Genomic DNA, 17,970 nt, shown 5'->3' on the forward strand with positions numbered 1-17,970 from the left:
GAGAAAAGCTGGGAGGAGTTGGTGGCGGTTCTGAAAGGTCATTACGCTCCGAGGCCGATGGTGATAGCCGAGCGGTTTAAGTTTAACCGTCGCTACCAAAAGGAAGAGGAGACGATAGCCACTTTTTCAGTGGAACTGAAGAGGCTCGCGTCGAGTTGCGAGTTCGGCAGTTTCTTGGATGATGCTTTGCGCGACAGGTTCGTCGCGGGACTAAAAGACAAGAAAACACAGTCCGACTTGTTGAAGAAGACGACGTTGACGTTTGGTGCCGCGTGTGACATTGCTAAAAGCATCGAGCTCGCACGCAAGGAAACCATCACGTTTCAGCCCACTGCAGGTCGTCAAGGGTCGTCTAGCCAACGAGAAGACGACGACGTGAACGCGGTTCGGCAACAGAAAAGGGAAACGTGGCGCAAGTCAACTAAGGGTCCACGAGCTTCCACGACTAAACAGACATCCGGTCATACGGGAGACACCACGTCTCCCTGTTCCTACTGCAAACAGGTACACACTGGACAGCCCTGCAAGTACCGCAAGTACAAGTGTCATGTCTGTAAAAAGGTTGGACACCTGGCAAAAGTTTGTAGGTTTAAAACAGACTTCGTTATACACGTCGCAAGTGATGGAGCTGATGATATGCAGCTTTACACAGTGTAAGCATGTGAAACGGGGAGGCGTAACTATGAAGTAGATGTTAAAGTAGCCGACAAGCTCGTAAGAATGCAGATAGACACTGGAGCGTCCGTGTCGGTAGTGCCAGAATCGTGGTGTGTGAAGTACAGGGCAAACATTCCCAAGGAGTCATGCAACCTTAAATTGAGAATGTATGGGGGGAATTCTCACGGTGACTGGGAAGTTGTCAGTACCAGTCGAGCACAATGGACAGAGAAAGACACTTCCTCTTATTGTAGTTAAGGCACCAGGGGGCAACGTAACCCCGCTGCTTGGTCGAGACTGGCTAGAAGAGCGGAGGCTAGACTGGTCATGCGTAAACAGCGTAAGAGAAGAAAAGGAAGCAAGGCTCCTTGAGAAGTACGTGGAACTTTTTGGAGAAGGTGTGGGTCTGATGAAGGGACAACAGGTCAAACTGGTTTTGAAGGAACAAAGCATACCTGTCTACTGCAAACCGCGACCTGTGCCCTATGCGCTAAGAGAAGCTGTAGAACAGGAAATTCAATCATTAGCAACAAAAGTAATATTGGTACCAGCGTTGCAAAGTGAGTGGGCGACACCTTTGGTAGTGGTACCTAAACTAAACAAACAGGTCCGGTTGTGTGAAGATTACAAAGTGACCTTAAACCCAGTCTGTCAGACGGATCACTACCCTCTCCCGCTCATGGAAGATTTGTTCGTTTTACTGAGTGGTTGTAAGTACTTTACCGTACTTGATCTGTCTACAGCCTACCAGCAGCTGGAATTGCATCCGGAGTCACAAGATTTGGTCACTGTGAACACACACCTTGGCTTGTTTAAGTTTACGAGATTGCCTTACGGCATCACTAGTGCTCCAGCAATTTTTCAGTCCGTCATGGACAAAGTACTGGAAGGGCTGAGAAATGTCGCGTGCTATCTAGACGATGTACTAATAGCGGGCGAAACTTATGAGGACTGCGATAAAAAGGTGGAAAGCGTGCTGGCACGGTTCAGCCAACAAGGCATCAGACTAAAGAAAGAAAAATGCAGATTTTTTCAGACGTCTGTTCATTACTTGGGACATGTGATAGATCAACATGGAGTTCGACCATCGGAAGAGAAAGTAAAGGCCATACGGGACCCCATGCCCCAAAAATGAATCAGAACTGCGCGCCTACTTGGGCATGATTAACTTTTATGGCAAGTTTGTGCTGAACATGTCAACCGAGCTGAAGCCGTTTACGACTTATTACAGAAGGGCACAAAATGGCGTTGGTCAAGGGCAGAAGACAACACATTCAACAGAAGTAAGGCGTGGCTTAGACATGAAAACGTCTTAACGTTCTATGACCCAAAAAAGGAATTGGGGCTTGTATGTGACTCTTCAGCGTACGGAGTGGGAGCAGTTCTTTTTCACAGAGTTGGGAACGATGAGAAACCGATTGCTTATGCATCACAAACTCTGAGCAAGGCTGAAAAGGGTTATGCCCAAATTGAAAAAGAAGCCCTAGCAGTTGTTTTTGGGCTAAAAAAGTTTCATAAGTATCTGTATGGCAGAAATTTCAGCATCTATTCGGATCACCAGCTGTTGGCAGGGCTGTTAGGTCATGGAAAACAAATTCCGGCGATGTCAGCAGCCAGGATGCAGAGGTGGGCTCTCTTACTTGCTGCCTACAGTCACAAGTGGGTTTATCGGAAGGGTAGCCAGATTCAGAATGCTGATGCGCTGTCACGTCTGCCTTTGCCCAACGTGAACGATAGCTCAGACTACGTCAGTTTCTTTTCGGCGGTGGATGAAGTGCCATTGTCAGCTGGTGAAATTAGGAGAGAAACTGAAAAGGATAGTGTGATGAAAAGAGTGTTATTTTTCACACAGAACAGATGGCCTTTACATGTGGACAATGAGGCATTGCAACCGTACTTTGTGCGCCGTCACGAATTGTCGGTTGACCAAGGATGTGTAACATGGGGAAATCGAGTGATCATTCCCGAAGTGTTTAGGGAAAAACTGTTGTCCCTGTTGCACGAGGGACATCCAGGCACCACCAGAATGAAAATGCTATCACGTAGTCACGTGTGGTGGCCTTTGATAACATATGATGTCGAAAACACTGTCAAAAACTGTAGTACTTGTCAACTAATGCAGAACGCGCCACCACGTGTTCCATTATTAACGTGGGGTTGGCCAACGCGCAGATGGCAAAGGGTGCATCTTGATTTTGCATACCGGGATCATAACTGGTTTTTGATTCTCGTAGATGCTCATTCAAAGTGGGTAGAGGTGTTTCTTATGAGTTCCACTACGACAAAATGTACTATCGAAAGATTGCGAAGTGTTTTCGCCATGTTTGGACTACCAGAAGAGGTAGTGACAGACAATGGACCCCAGTTTGTGGCGACAGAGTTCGTAGAGTTTCTGTCGATGATTGGTGTATGCCACACGAAAAGTCCTCCGTACCATCCCGCCTCAAATGGATGCGCGGAACGGTGTGTGCAAACCGTCAAGCGGGACCTCCTGAGGCAGGTAATCGACGAGCACCGGACGGGTGTACCGAAATCGATGCAACATCGAGTCGACCAGTTACTGTTTGCATACAGAAATACCCCAAGTGGTACGACCGACAGAACTCCAGCCGAGCTGTTTCTCTCTTGGAAGCCCAGGACCCGTCTGAGCTTCCTTCATCCTGAAATGGAGAGACGCATGAGAGATCACCAGCAACAAATCAAGACAGCCGCCGACATGAGAAGAGGCTTTTGGCGAACTTTTGAAGCAGGCGACCAAGTCCTCGTCCGGGGATTACGTCCGACAGATCCTGCAAGGTTGGTTAGACGTGTTGTGAAGAAAGTAAGTGCATCAACCTACGTCGTGATAGTGCAAGATCAGCATCGGTATGTGCACGTGGATGATGTCCGTCTGAGACACTTCGAAGATTCTTCTGCACAGAGAAGAAATGTCGACACTCCGGCTGCAACACCACGAAGGGCGTCCGGTGGTTCTTGAGACAACATGACAGAGCCTGCTGCCCTCGATATGGAGCCTGTTTCCGAGACAGCGGTACCGACCACACCAGTGCTTCGAAGTAGCATACGACAACGTAGGCCACCGGAGAGGTATTCTTGTGTGAGTCAGCCAAAACATTGATGGGGAAGGAGTGTTGTGTTTGAGTACTGTTTCAATAAATAGCGCGAGGCGGCGGGCAAAGAAGTGAGCGCGCGCCTGGGATGTGAGAGACAAAACGAAGGCACGGGACATTAAAACCGTCTGGCTCTGGAAGATACATCGGCTGCACCTCGTCCTGCCTCTTGTCGTAAGCATTGTGGTCGTAAGCCACAACAGTTTCAACGAAAAAATTTGAAGGGCAACAGCTAGGGTGACGAGACGTCCCGTTTTTGAGGTCCGCTTCTGCCGTCCCGTCTTTTTGTCCATATTAAGAATGATGTCCCGCTTTCACAGGAGTGCACAGTTTCGAAATTGCCACCAAGCGAGTTGAAGCAAGCCAAAACTCGCTTTGAAACCAAATGAGTGCATGCAGCTGAACTGTGAGTGTGGCTTTTCCCTAAGCCCTAGTGCCTAGTGCAATACGGTAACGTTTTGAAATAAGAGACGTTATTCAATCTCAATCTTTAATACCCCCTCTCTCCCTCCCCTCCCTCCTCCCCCCCCCCCCTCCCTCCCTCCCTCCCTCCCTCCCTCCCTCCCTCCTTCCCTTCCCTTCCCTTCCCTCCCCTCCCCTCCCCTCCCCTCCCCTCCCCTCCCCTCCCCTCCCTTCCCTTCCCTTCCCTTCCCTTCCCTTCCCTTCCCTTCCCTTCCCTTCCCTTCCCTTCCCTCCCCTCCCCTCCCCTCCCGGATGTCCCATTTTCTGCCTTGAGGAATATGGTCACCCTAGCAACAGCAGACACAACGAAAACAATTTCCAAGAGCAGAGGAAACATCAGACAAAAGGGGTGAAAAACTGAAGCACCAATTGTTTAAAAAAAAATCGAACATTGTTTCACGACCTTTCAGCACCGAATGGCTTTAAGCAACGTTGAACCATTTTTTCAAAAAATATTTATGCCGCTCTACACACAACGGGGTCGGCTGCACCACAATGAAAGTATTGTTGAAACATCGCGGCGAAAAACAGGAAAGAAAGCACGCGCACACACAGAGAGGAACGTATGGGAGGATTTGCACGGTTGCTCCCTGGTGTGGTCATTCAGTCGGTTTAATTTGGTTCTTTGAAGTCCACTTGAGAAAGGGCAATTTCCCCACACCTTTCGGGTTATTAACTAGATTGTTGCACAGCAACGCAAAATGTTAGGATCAAGTCTGGTTCAAAATGGGCGAGCAACTCCAACAACTCAGATGATGTTTGAAGCAACAGCAGCCAATCAGAAATGGGAGTTTCATATGACCCATCCTGTGCTGGTGATGAAGAAGACTTAAGAGGGATTCAACCTGGCTAGTTTTAAATGGCTTGTTTTACATGCTTTGGTGCGGCCCTGTTATCCGTCATTGCTGTGGGTCTGTGCTCTTCACCGCGCTTGCAGAGGCATATTTTTACCTGTTGTTCTTGGTGTGTGTCATGTGATGCTCTTGCAGTTTAGCTTCATACAATTGTTTTCTTTTAATGTTTGTTTGTTATTTGCTGCTCTTTAGAATTACAAAGAAACCACCTCTCCAAAGAATACAAAGCAGCCAGTGGGAAAATGCAAATCAGGCACGAGCAACCCTGCCGCTTCACCGCGCAAAAGGTATGTCAGTTTCCTTTCGGGATGGAAGTTGGAACTAATCGCGGGAAGGTTTTTAGATGGGAGACGTCCTGAGCATCGGTCGCAGGCATGTGTCATCAGCAGGCCTCCATGAATGGATGTAAACAAGTTATTCCCTCAAGTCGTCGTCGCTGCCACTGCCTCGCCATCAATGTCATCAGTTGCAATCCCAAAAAAAGATTTCTGACAACTGGCGTCTCTTTCCACTCCAATGAGAACTTTACTCTTACTTTGAGTGTTCTAACACCAACGTCCACATGCTGAGCCAAGCGAGCGTGTGCGAGGACAGCTCTCCGAAAACGCACACCCTCAAGAACCTTCGTAGTGGCAACAATTTTGTTGAACGCTCAGCAAATTGAGCATTCACCAAAATGAAGTTTCAAAGGCAGAGTAAATCGAAATGCATGGTTACCTCGTGTGTGAAGAAAGTATGATCATTTGCTAGCCAATGATTTCAAATACTGGGTTCCTAGAAGCACAGGGGTTCATGAGCTCCCGATTCTCCTCAACCGCCCCAGCCTCTCAATATGGCGTTTTCCTAGTTTAAACACTATTGTACCAAACCTGAGCCACCCTTTAATGTATAACTATGAGCCCAACACATCCTAGTATGTGTATTATTGTTTACGAGGTTTATAGTCTCCTATATTGCTTTATTGGATCAATGCCGAGGACGGGATAGGTTCCTCAGCTGCCACCAAAGAAAATAAGGGCTCTTCGAAAGTAGAAAGTTTGAGAACCGCTGCGCACCAACAGCCGTTCCCGTTTGCGATCATAAATCAAAACATGCAATAAGTGTTGACTGCATGCGCGTGGCATATGCAGTGTAACCCATTTCACCATTTAACCGTTCACAAGTTTCTAATTTAGGTATGCTCCCCGTAAACAGTTAAAAAAAAATTTGCCGGAATGTCACGACCAATTTCTCAAGCGTGCATATTGCGAGATTTAGACGTCGTCCCTCCTTTCGATGGCAAATTTGTGAGTTTGTAACGTAAAAGTCTAGCAACGAGAATGCACGGCCACCTGTCAGAAGTTAGTCGCGTGGGAACATTGAATCCAACCGAGTGCTTCCCGTTCGTCAAAGTCAACTGGCGACTTTACCAAAGCCTCTTGCACACCTGTTGTCCAATATTATTATTCTTCATTCTTTCACTGACCATGTATGAGGTTCAGCATGAAATGAATGCTTATTTATGCAAGCTACACATTGTAATCTGCTTATTTCTGAACTGATCACGTCACAGCTAGCCGTACACAACTCCCACCGCGTATCACGGCTTTGACCGTGGCAATGGAGGCCGGAAGGCGATTACCCTTCCCGTAATGCGTCGCTTCAACTGAGTGAGCTCCTATATGTCCATGATGCCGACATACTCTTTATGCTTCTATTGCTGCCTATAAGATTTCCTTGAGATGTACAGTGCACCACAGATAAAAAAAAAAAGTGAATATGCACACTAAGTAATGTTTGCTTTTGAGTGTGATGGTGCTCTGAAGGGCAGCAAGCAAAGCCAGGGACATTGCTTGCACGCATGAATGCAATAACTTCAAACAGTGGTTTCAGAAATTTAAGGAGCACCATGGCACTGATGACAAAATGGCGAGTGGTGAGCCTGCGGCAGGGAACGCAGTCGGAGGTCGTGAGTGGTTATGTTATCATGCTCAGTACACATACAGTCGTCGACCGATTTTTCGGACGCCGATATTCGATACTTTGTACCTAAAGGGGGAACCTTGACCTACCCGATAGATATAGTGCATGTTGATGACCACTGTTTTCAACAACTTGAAGTCTGAAAGTTAAATTTTTCAAACAAAACTGTTGTGAGCGATCAGCAGAAAACATCACCGAGAAGCCGCCATTTTAGATTCTATGATGGCTCCACATGGAATGGCTTGGTTTGGCAGCACTGCTCGAGTATCGCTAAGTCCTACCTTTAGATGACGCTATGCTACGGATTTTTTTTCTCTAGGTGCGTGTCATTATCATCATCATTGTTACATTTTGCTTTGTTCATTCGCCATTCTGCGGTCGTGCACTTGCACCTCTCATCTCATCTCAGTGAATTGTTTTTTCAGACTACACTGGCTTGGACGTCATGGCCCCATCTGTTCTTCTGCCGCTGCAAAGTGTCGCTAAGAAGCACAGAAAGTACTAGACCGTAACGCTAGAAAAGAAGGCAGCGATTCTCAAGCTAAGACAGGGGTCTAGCAAATTATTATGTTGAATTTCCCTGATTTTTCCAACCTTTCCCTGATAAGTTCAGGTGAAAATCCCTGATCACTGTAGGGCTGGTTAAATATATAAGAACACTAAACACAAGGCATTGGGCATTGAACACTGTGAGGATCATTTTGCACGGGCTTAATCCAACTTGCATATTCCAAAATATTCGGGTTCGTCCACTTCCGAAAAGGAAACACGGTGAAAACATGACGCTCAACCACACACCTCAATAACCGAATGGCAGCATGGCCGCATGGCCGCCGCTAGATGCACTCTTTCGGATACTTTCGGCTTAGGGCTTGGATTGGATTGGGGTCTGTTGCTTTCCACTTTGTTACTAAATCTAGTAGCTATAACTGGATCTAGCCTAATGTCGAGTCCTCAATCCACACCAATCTAATCCAAGGCTTGAACTAGATTTGTCGGCTGTTCCCTTTGCATCATGTAGCAGACTCTACATCGGATGAGCAGAGCCCGCGCACCGCCCTAAGCAGAATTTATTGCCTACTTTTCTGCCCGAAGTCCTCAAGTCTTTGCTCAGGGCACTCGATGGCGTGTCGGGCTCATTTTCCCTGACTGGGCTCGCTGTATCACAATATCCCTGACAATTCCCCAATTTTTCCCGGTAATTAAAATTTCCCTCACAGTTCCCGGTTTTCCCGGTCGCTAGACACCCTTTAATAAAAAGTGGCCGAAAGCAAGCAAGGGCGTAACCTGAATCAAGGCACGCAGGCATAACCTAAAGCAAGGCACTATAGACGGCTTTTTTAAGCCTGGTTAGACGTAACAAAGGCAAGTTTTTAATCTACTGATTTTTCAGACCTCTCTATTATTCGGATATTTTTTTGGTCCCTGCGAAGTTTGGACTTTGCAGATCTCTCCAATGCTCATTCTTAAAAAGGCACTTTTGCGAGCCAATTCCAGCTGTGTTCATTTGTGACTCTCGTTGCACACCCACTGTAGGGTCTACTCTCGATAATTCAAAGCTCACGGGGACAGCAAGGCGTTTCGAATTAAAGGGCAACTCTGCTCAATTCCGAAAATTCAAGATAATGAGTGATTCTGCATTAAAAAGCCCTAATGAAAGACACTACGTCAGTTGCTTCGCAAAAAATGGTATGTATATTTTTAAATCTAATTTTAAACATGGCTATCACGTGGACGAGATGTCACGTAATCCTCTACGCAGTAACGGGCGGGACAGGGGCGGGCGTTTGCAAGGCACAGGTGTCGTCTGCACTACACTCTTCACCATAATTTGGTGTCTGACATTCAACGACACCTGCACAACTGCGGCATCAGTTCGCGTACGTAGTGTCCTTAGTGTGGACAAAACTCTTAAGAGACAATAATCACAAACGTTGAGATGACAACGGTGGTTGTGACGCAGGAGATGGCAATAACGGCGGGACTACGGCGGGGCAACCAGACGGCTCCCAAGAAGTGCACTGCGCAGGCATGTTATGCCAATCACGCGGACACCGCTGAGTGCCGAGACGAAACGTTGCTGACGTCACTCGTTACGCTTGCCCGGAGAATTAAAAACAAGCAAAAGGGGGCAATGGTGATGACGTTTAGCTCGATGTTGTTGGCTACGCCCACGCCGTAGCAATGGACTGCGCTGTTGGATGCACCTGAATTCGTCCGCTGTAGCCAAAAAACTAAAACCTCCTAGATCACGCATGCCAATACAGAGAAACGTAGCTGCCACCATTCAGCATGGTGACGCCGTGCAAAAACGGCGAGAGTTGGGGAGCGAAGTTGGCGAGGCTGTTCCAGCGGCCATTCCGGCATGTGCCGTCACTGCCTGGAATCAGCGCACTGCTGTGCGGCGCGACCGTAGCGCACGCCGCCGTGCATTCCGCACTTTTGTGCTGACGTGTGAATCGCGATCACCGTGAATACAGTACCTGTTCGTGCCAATAACAAAACAAAAAGAAAAGAAATTTAGCTTGCAAAAAACAAGCACGCAAAATGGCACAATGTAGACACAGCCGGCTAGACTTGTAGAAAACGGAAATGTTCTCGACACCGAGACTGCTTCGTTTAGTTGGCGGTGGCAGGCTTCAGTAAACGGGAAAGACACAATACTTACGATTTGGGCCACTTGGTGTGTAGCTCCAACCAGAGATCTTTTGTGAGCATCCAGCCCAAGCCAGGAAAGAAGTCTGACCGATGAAGATGTTCTGAAATGAGATCACCGCAAAATCACGTGGGTCATTCCCTACGTTACGGTGAAGCCTCACATACCATAAATTACTGAGCAAGCGTCAAACCTAAAAGTGGGAGTTAATCACGAAAAATAGAAACAGGCACTAGTTAGTTTTAACAGTGCAATACAAAAGGGGTACACGGTGGGGTAGGCTCTTGCTTGGCCCTTGTTTGATCCAGTAGAGCAGATCAAACAAGCTGTGCCATTCTCGACAAGGCTGCTTCATGCCCACACTCTTGAGTCAAACTTCACTGCTCGGCATCGCGGGCTTGCATAAAGCTTCGCCGTCTTGCACCGACTTCTCAAAGGAGCAGCTGACGCAGAGGCGCATCACGGTTCGCTCGGCGAGCTCCGAAGTCTGCAGGGGTGGGGGCTTGATATGTCCTTTGCTAATATTTCAGACGTTTCATATGTGGGAGAGGGCGCTTACTGCAACACGAGCGCACGCTCGCTATATTTTACAATAAGGGGATTCGACATTTTGTCACGATTTGAAAATGAAACAGTCCTGTCTCAATGAAAGCGATCATGGCACTAATAAAAATATCCAAAGCAAGCATCCACCATGTTCTTATGGCTAAATATCAAAACCCTAGTTTTAATAGTACATAGTACTGTCAAGACCGGTTATAACGAAGTCAGATACAGTATAGACCACTTACAACGTAACCGCTTATAGTGCAGGACCGAGTATAACGCGGTTTTTTTAAACCACCGATTCGCCTCCCATAGAACTCCATGTAATTACATACCACTTAAAACGCAGGCGCGCGAAGGGAAATACCGGTTATAGTGCGGTTTCTGGCACAGCCCGCCGACCGCGCCGACGACCGGAGCAGCGGGCACGCTTCCCTGTGCGACATAGATAACGGCGCTGACGGCACGAGCGCGAGCCGCAAGCGTTGCGCAAGCGGCACTCGCGGGGCAAGGAAGTTGCTCGAAGAAGCGGGAGAAGCGAAGAGAGAGGCTTCAGTTGCCCTAGCGACGGAGCGACGCAAGCATGTGTCGTTGACGTGCGTGCGTCCCTCCGCTGCATTGGAAACCAACAACTCCAACAACCGCAATGACAGACCAATCGCAGGTCGAGGAGAAGTGTTCGCGCGCGTTGCATGAGCGCCCAGTGCGTACACACTATTGGCTCTCTCCTTTACCCCCCCAACCTCTATTACAACGCTTCTCCTCCTCCTCCGGTCGCGGGCCGGCTGCTTCTATCCGCAAACATGGCGTCGGTTGTGGTCAACGTCGTGATCGTCGTCGTAGACGGCGTTCATCTCATCGTTCCGCGTAAAAGCGCTATCCTTGACAGTGAATTTTCGTTGTGTGTCGCTATGATAACCCAGCACGTACTAGAAGGAAAGATCCACCTACTCGAGCGGCGATGTCGTGGCGGCGCTCTCAAGACGGCAGAAACGCCCGTGTCGTCGTGCTTGTTTACTTCGACTACAGTGGTGATTTCTAAGCATTTGTGTCGTCGAACATCGCCCGGATTTCTTATTTGGCGTATTTCATGCGTGTGCTCAAGTTCAAGGTATTACTGGCGCGTACCGTATGAAGGATGCGAATTTTCACGCGTTTTCATCTCCGGAGAAAAGTGATTAGGGTTACAATCCTGAACGCTCGCAACGTCCGTCCGCAATCCGCGATGCCGCTAAAAGGCTGCGCCAGGCAAAAGCCGCTCATTTCTTTCAAAATGTGTGACACACATGAGAGAGAAGTGTACTAGTCTGGTGAAAATAAAGACTTTCCTCAAACTAAGCTTTATTTTTCATCTAACATAAAATAAATTCTTTTACAAAGGTAAGTTGTCTCATGGCATGCATTTTGGCCTGAAAAATTGATGTTTCGGTTATAACGCGGTACCGCTTATAGTGCGGATTTTCGCGACTCCCGCGACATACGTTATATGCGGTCTACACTGTATAACAAAATAGCGGCTACAGCAAAGCGATTTCTTATTCCCATTATCACTTTTCAACGCATTTGTGTGTTTTTAGCGAAGGATATTGAGCGGTTTCTATGAATATAGTGAAGAAAAATTTTGTGGTAATCTAAAAGAAATATAATTCAGAAAGTTTACCAAGTCTCGGACCGCTGCACTTAGCTGCCGCGGCCAAGAAGCCGCCCAAAACAGGCCGCAGAAGAGCGGCAGTAGTCTCTGCAACGTCGTCTGCTCCCCACTCCTTATCTGGGAAGCAGCTTTACCACATCGGACGAGGAGAAGCCGTCGTGGCATGCCGATAGGGGCATTCAGAGCGCTAGCGACAACATACTGCCGGAGATGACGGCGAGAGCCTAGATTTAAAAGAGGAGCACTAAGTACGCCTGCATATGATTTTTGCACGGTCAGTGTGGTGAGGAAGCTGGACGGAGAGGCGGACACGTTTGCAGAAGGTTAACGCTTTTGAGTTTTGACTCCTTGCATTCTGCAGCTCGTTTTGCAAAGACGGCGCACAAACCACATGACCCTGATCGAGCAGTTGCCCCACCTTTAAACCTAGGCTCTTTATACTGACAACAAAAAAGCTCGAGTGCAAACTCGGTATCGTGCACACTTCTTTGTTTGCTTTGTGATCCGTGTCAGCATCTGGTTAGTGAGGTCGCTCTTGCGTGAAAGTCTACTTTGCTCAAGCGCTGATTCGGCGAATCATCGCCACTCAACGATGGAGATTCCTTGCACCACCGGCACCTCGACGGGGAACACGAAGGCAATCTCCTTGATTGCTTTGTGATCCGTGTCAGCATCTGGTTGGTGAAGTTGCTCTTGCGCAAAAGTCTACTTTTCTCAAGCGCTGATATGGCGAATCATCGCCACTCAACGATGGAGATTCCCTGCACTGCCGGCACCTCGACGGGGAACACGAAGGCAATCTCCTTGAATCAAAAGCGTGCCATCCTCGACAAAGTGCGCATAAACATAAAAAATGCCGACCACCTCGGGGTCATCGCAGCTGTCGTTACGGTCTGTAAGTAGCAGGATCTTTTTTCGATCGGAGCTTCTTGCAGTTGGCGAGAAGCGGCTCCGATCCAGCAGAGGACGCATGCAGGGAAGCCTCGACCGCTTTCTGCAGGCTCGATAAACATGTGCCCGTGACAGCCTGTGTTATCGTTGTTTTTTTTCCATGTTATTTGTACGAGTTCATATATAACAAAGAAGCAGATATAGCGAAGCGATTTTCGATTCGCAGTGACTTTGTTATAACCGGTCACGACAGTACTATTAGATATCTGGGCCGTAAGCCACAGGGTAGAAGGAGGCAATCAATACAAAATGCAGTCAGCTGACCAAAAGAAGCCAAAAAACAATGTTCTGCTGGCCAACTGATGCTACCTAACATGACATGGCAGGACGGAAATCTCATCCTTTTTACGAGGTATTTCAGAGTGCAAGACGACAAATGCACATCCCAGGTCCATGCCAAGGGGTACCCGAGCCTTGCAGGAGGGCGCCGAGATGTGCCCTCAAAAATGCCATATGAATGGAGAGGAGGCACGTTTCTAGGACAAAAGTGGACCAAAACTTACCGGAGTCTTCTGCCACTAAGCCTGCCTTCCCGTTGTCATTCCATGCCGAGACACAGTAGAGCGTGGGATCGTTTTTGAGAATTGGATAGAGAGCTAAAAAGTATTCGAAGAAGTCTACGGATAACTCCAAGTCATCTGCAAGTAGTACAAAACAATGCCAAGAGATCAGAAATCTGAGGCCACAGCTCAGTTTCATACTGAAATGGCTTTACACTGGGAATTAGTCTGATTACTGTTGCTAAAAACTGAAAAATGTGATGATTCATTAAAAAAAGAGTTGTAGTGGGACTGCTTAGAGTGACCATAAAACAATTTCCTGATTTATGCTCCATACTGCTTAGAAGGAGTCGTTGATGTGCGTAATGTACTCAGTTCTGATTAGCTTCTTTCTGTCATGTGCTAGCTGCAACAGCCTGTAAGTTAGAGGGAGTGAAAAAAATAGAGCAGCATCAACTGCATCACCATGGAGCCAGAAATGACCACATAATCTGATGCAGAACAGTCCCAGCAATGCTCATCGCAGCCTCATGCTTAAGCTGGCGGAATGCAAGAGCTCCGAGATTTGGGGACAAGCCCAAACCCAAATATTTGCAGAGGCACTGACCATAGCCAAGCCCAAGCCGAGCTCTAACGCAGTGCCTGCGTCCAATTCATGAATTGCATTCGGCCGTGGTATTCTGTTGTCGCAGTTAATGAATGGGCTTCAGTGGAGTTGACCGAACGCCCCATGTGGAACAGAAATATCACCGAGAGACATCATCGGCCTTCGAATAACAATAGCAAGCTTTCCATAGGAGAGAATAAAAAAAGGCTCGAGGCACAGCTAAGCACTTCTTATGAGTTGTGAATGCGAAAGCAACTACGCTGCTCTTCGCTCCCTTCTTTAATCTGCGGTGTACAACGCGCTGACCTTGGGCGTGGAATGGTGGAGCCGGTGCCTCGCCAACAAGCAGCGCCATCGGGTAAGCAATCATTCAAACTGTCGTATGCCTTGCGGCGCGAAGAAGGAACAAAGAGCAACGTAGTTCCCAGCAGAACAAACCCCTTGGTTTATTCCATGCACCGTATATATTGCCACGAGCCGTACATCTGATAAGAGGCAAGCGAACGTGGTGATCAGGGTAGCAGAACAGTGTGATAACACAGTCAGGATGACACCAAACAATCTGACTCACAGCAGCCAATGGGAGCCTCGTTGACGTGTACCAGCCAATGGAACAAAAGTGTAAAAGGTGCCGTTGGCTAGCTTTGCGCATGGTTTTATTAAGGTGCCGTTTTGCATGGTTTCAAAGCTGATGGCGTCAGCTAGCTCCACGAGACCCCCAATTAATGCCTTCGCATTAAAAAATTGGTTTGCTTTTGTTCTTGAAAATATAGACCGACACGCTGTTTACAAACAAGCCCGCGTTTGCCCACACCAGGTGTGAGCACTGCGCGAGCGCAGAAACCGAATTCGCGTGAAGTGAAGCGTCTGCGCATGCGCAGTGCCGTCAACAGCGCCACCGCAGCTGCGTGACGTCAGGGCCGCGTGTCGGTCTATGCAGCAAAAATAAAGCTCCTGGCCCATTGGTGTTTCAACTTTGTATGCTTGTAATGTAACACACATGTGCAAGCTTGTTAGCCCGAGGCCTCTAAGCTGATAGGAACATTGTCTGGCAAAACTTTTTTAAGGAGTTGCAACCATCTACAATACATACTTGACTGGTTGACGCTGTTTCAAAATGATTGGCTCACCCTATATCTTTTTGAGCTCCCGTTTGTGGAGAGCAGTATAGCTCCAGCAAATTTCTTTCACACTTACATTTCTTGAATCTGTACACGGAAGTTCTTCGCCCATTTATGGGCAGCTCATATTATTAAAGAATGCAGAAGCATTATGTATTTGTCCAGTTATGCCATTCTGTTTTAATTAGGGAAGCATAGAAAAACTATTAACGTAAGCAGAAAAACTTGAAGACACTTACCCTCAACGATGATCACTGTGTCATACATGAGGTCATGAAAGGTTTTATTCAAAGCCCAGCCATAATGTCGTGCTATCTTGTAGTAACCCTTGAACTTTTTCTCCTTGCCCACTAGTGGAATGTCACTCTGGTCGGGTTGCTAGAAACAAGCATCCTTTATCAATGCCTCAGTCATCACACAAAACGCGAAACCAAAACAATATTCATGAAGTGCCTACCCTCACAAATAGTACACAAAGCCTAGCAGGCTGACATAAATGCAGACAAGCCAATGTTACTACTCTGAAGCAAGCATGTGGCCCGTTGCAGATCAGTTTGTCAAAAAGAACAGAGATTGAATTGCTTGTCATAGGCATACTACAATATTTCTGCCTTTTGTAAAAAGAAAATCTGAATAATGCAAGCTCCAAAATTTCAGTTCTAGAAAACCTTGTGTGCAACTGCTTATGGCATGGGTCAGGGGTTCTCAAACTTTTTGGTCTCGGGGACCCCCGGCAACCTTTAAAGAGTGCCGAGGAACCTCGGTGCTGTCAGCTATACACTGCCAACGCTCACCCCCCCCCCCCCCAATCTGAGAATTCAACCTCACTATCTAATAAAGTCGAGGAAGCTCAATTTCCGCAAGTTGGTCCCTCCTCTTAACGCAGATTCTGTTTTATGAGTCATTTCCTACGAGAACGTCGGGAACGAGCGTCGGGAACGAGCGTCATGAATGACTGACACTCTGGGAGCTGTACATTAAGTTAAGGTTATATATCAGAGGTGGTCAAGCTGCGGCTCTTCGTGTGCTAAAATGCAGCTCGCGGCTCCTGTCCCTCCCTACCCCCCCGTCCCCCCCCTTACTCCTTCCCGCCTCCCTCCTGGTCCCACAAGCACTTCGACAAAAAAAGAAATGGAACGCATTTTAAATCGAAAGACAGGTTGCGGTTTGGTAGTCTCATGCTACTGCTGCCTTACGCACAGCTGGACTGCTTTTCACTCGGATAGATTGAAAGTAGTTTGATTTTCGTTTACTGTTCTGAACAAAGAAACAAAGAAAGAATATTCTTAATTTCTTGGCTTGAAAAAATTTGTGAATGTTATAAACCAGACGCCTCAAATACGCGGCCCACTACTTGCTGGGACGCTGCCCGCAGGCAACCGGCTTCGAGTCCCGGTTCCGATGTCTCGAGCGCTAGAAATGGCATGTCTCATCTTGTCGACTAGATGAGACATGCCATTTCTAGCGCAAGCCTTGCTCTTTTACCGTATTCACATAGTTTATACTTATCTATGTTCATTTGCCCTTTGTTTTGCTTTATATTTTGCATCCCAGCTTTTTGTAATGTACTGTTTTGCTTTATATTTTGCATCCCAGCTTTTTGTAATGTACAACAATTCCACTACTAGGCTGCATGCGCAGGCTATTCGTTGAAGGATGCCTCTCGGCTGCGCAAACTCTTGATCAGCAGGAGCAACTGCCAGAGATAAAGCTAGGAGCTTGGGATTCTCGCCTTCAAAAATATATCACCATTAAAAGACAACCATTTGTTCAAGTGTTGGAGTAAAACCGTCAGGAAAGCAACAACTGTCATATTAACTTCTTGTTTTTAGGGACATGTGGGGCTTGGTTAATTCCTGGGTGAATTGAGCAACGGGAACGACAGTGTACTTGTTCCATTAAAAATGCCAGCACGTTGGCGGGGCACTGTCATTTCAATTCTTATAATATCAGGTCAGGGTCCAAAGCAGTCTTATAAACAAATCAAATCCAAAGATGTCACTGGCAAGGCTGAGTTTACAAAAAGCATAAAGCACGATGTCTCTCTTGCGCCCCCTCCCCCCCTCCCCTTACCCCGGCGTCTTACGTTGGCCCTCAACCTTTCAACTGTGAGATATCCATCCCCTACACTCAAACGAGTTTGAGACCACTGTTACAAACGAACTTCTCTCACGAGTAGTACATACATTTGAAATCGTAAATACTGCCAAACCTTTGCTCTAGTGGAATGAAGTTCCACAGTCACCGTATAGATGGAGCCAGCATGTCAGTGTGTTCTCCAGTTGTAGTGTGTTCTCCAGTTGTAGTGTGTTTTCCAGTTGTAAGGGAGTTTAAGAGGTTTTAAGACACTCGGTTCTAAGGAGTCGCACGTGCATGAACGGGCCTTTACTCAGTAGAGGTGCAACCCTGGGCCCGGTACACATTCCAGATTTCCGCACGAATACCTCGTCCTGCCACCCGATAATGATGAGCCCCAAATAAAATGACAGCACTTCAAGAAAGCTGCCATTTCAAATTACAAATGCGTGACAACTCAACCAGTTGTCCATTCTGTTTATTCTTTTGACGTACCCTGAATGGATGAAGCTGCCAAAGATTTTCATCAACCAAAGTCGCAAAGGCAACCACCATCGATCTCACCACCGTGCTCACCGACAGATTAGGAATGTCAGGGCATCTCCTTCGGGTGATCTGAATCAAACTGAGCACGGCCAATGTCTAGCTCACTTACCCTGATAAGAGTGAGTTCATTGCCGTATGCCTTGATGACATTGGTGGTCATGGCATGATTGCAATCTTGGCTCACAATGATCGGAAACTGTTCCTTGGAAGGGCGATATCTGCAACGGTACAGCGGTCGGTCATTGTACGCCTGCCTCCTGGCCCACACAGT

General features: G+C 47.4%; 1 protein-coding gene across 2 annotated transcripts in view; it reads right to left on the reverse strand.

Annotated features, from left to right (window-relative positions):
* The window catches only part of LOC8033489 (alpha-1,3-mannosyl-glycoprotein 2-beta-N-acetylglucosaminyltransferase), a 54,942-nt gene that overhangs the window by 18,048 nt on the left and 18,924 nt on the right, over positions 1-17,970 (reverse strand). For both annotated transcript variants that reach the window (XM_029971036.4, XM_029971037.4), the window contains exons 5-8: positions 17,809-17,917; positions 15,317-15,455; positions 13,353-13,487; positions 9,714-9,804 (exon numbers count right to left, since the gene is read on the reverse strand). In XM_029971036.4, the coding sequence (XP_029826896.3) occupies positions 9,714-9,804; positions 13,353-13,487; positions 15,317-15,455; positions 17,809-17,917 (474 nt within the window). The remainder of the gene's footprint in view (positions 1-9,713; positions 9,805-13,352; positions 13,488-15,316; positions 15,456-17,808; positions 17,918-17,970) is intronic.

This window comes from Ixodes scapularis, unplaced genomic scaffold (assembly GCF_016920785.2).
Source record: "Ixodes scapularis isolate PalLabHiFi unplaced genomic scaffold, ASM1692078v2 PGA_scaffold0__279_contigs__length_252992795, whole genome shotgun sequence".
Lineage (NCBI taxonomy): Eukaryota > Metazoa > Arthropoda > Arachnida > Ixodida > Ixodidae > Ixodes > Ixodes scapularis.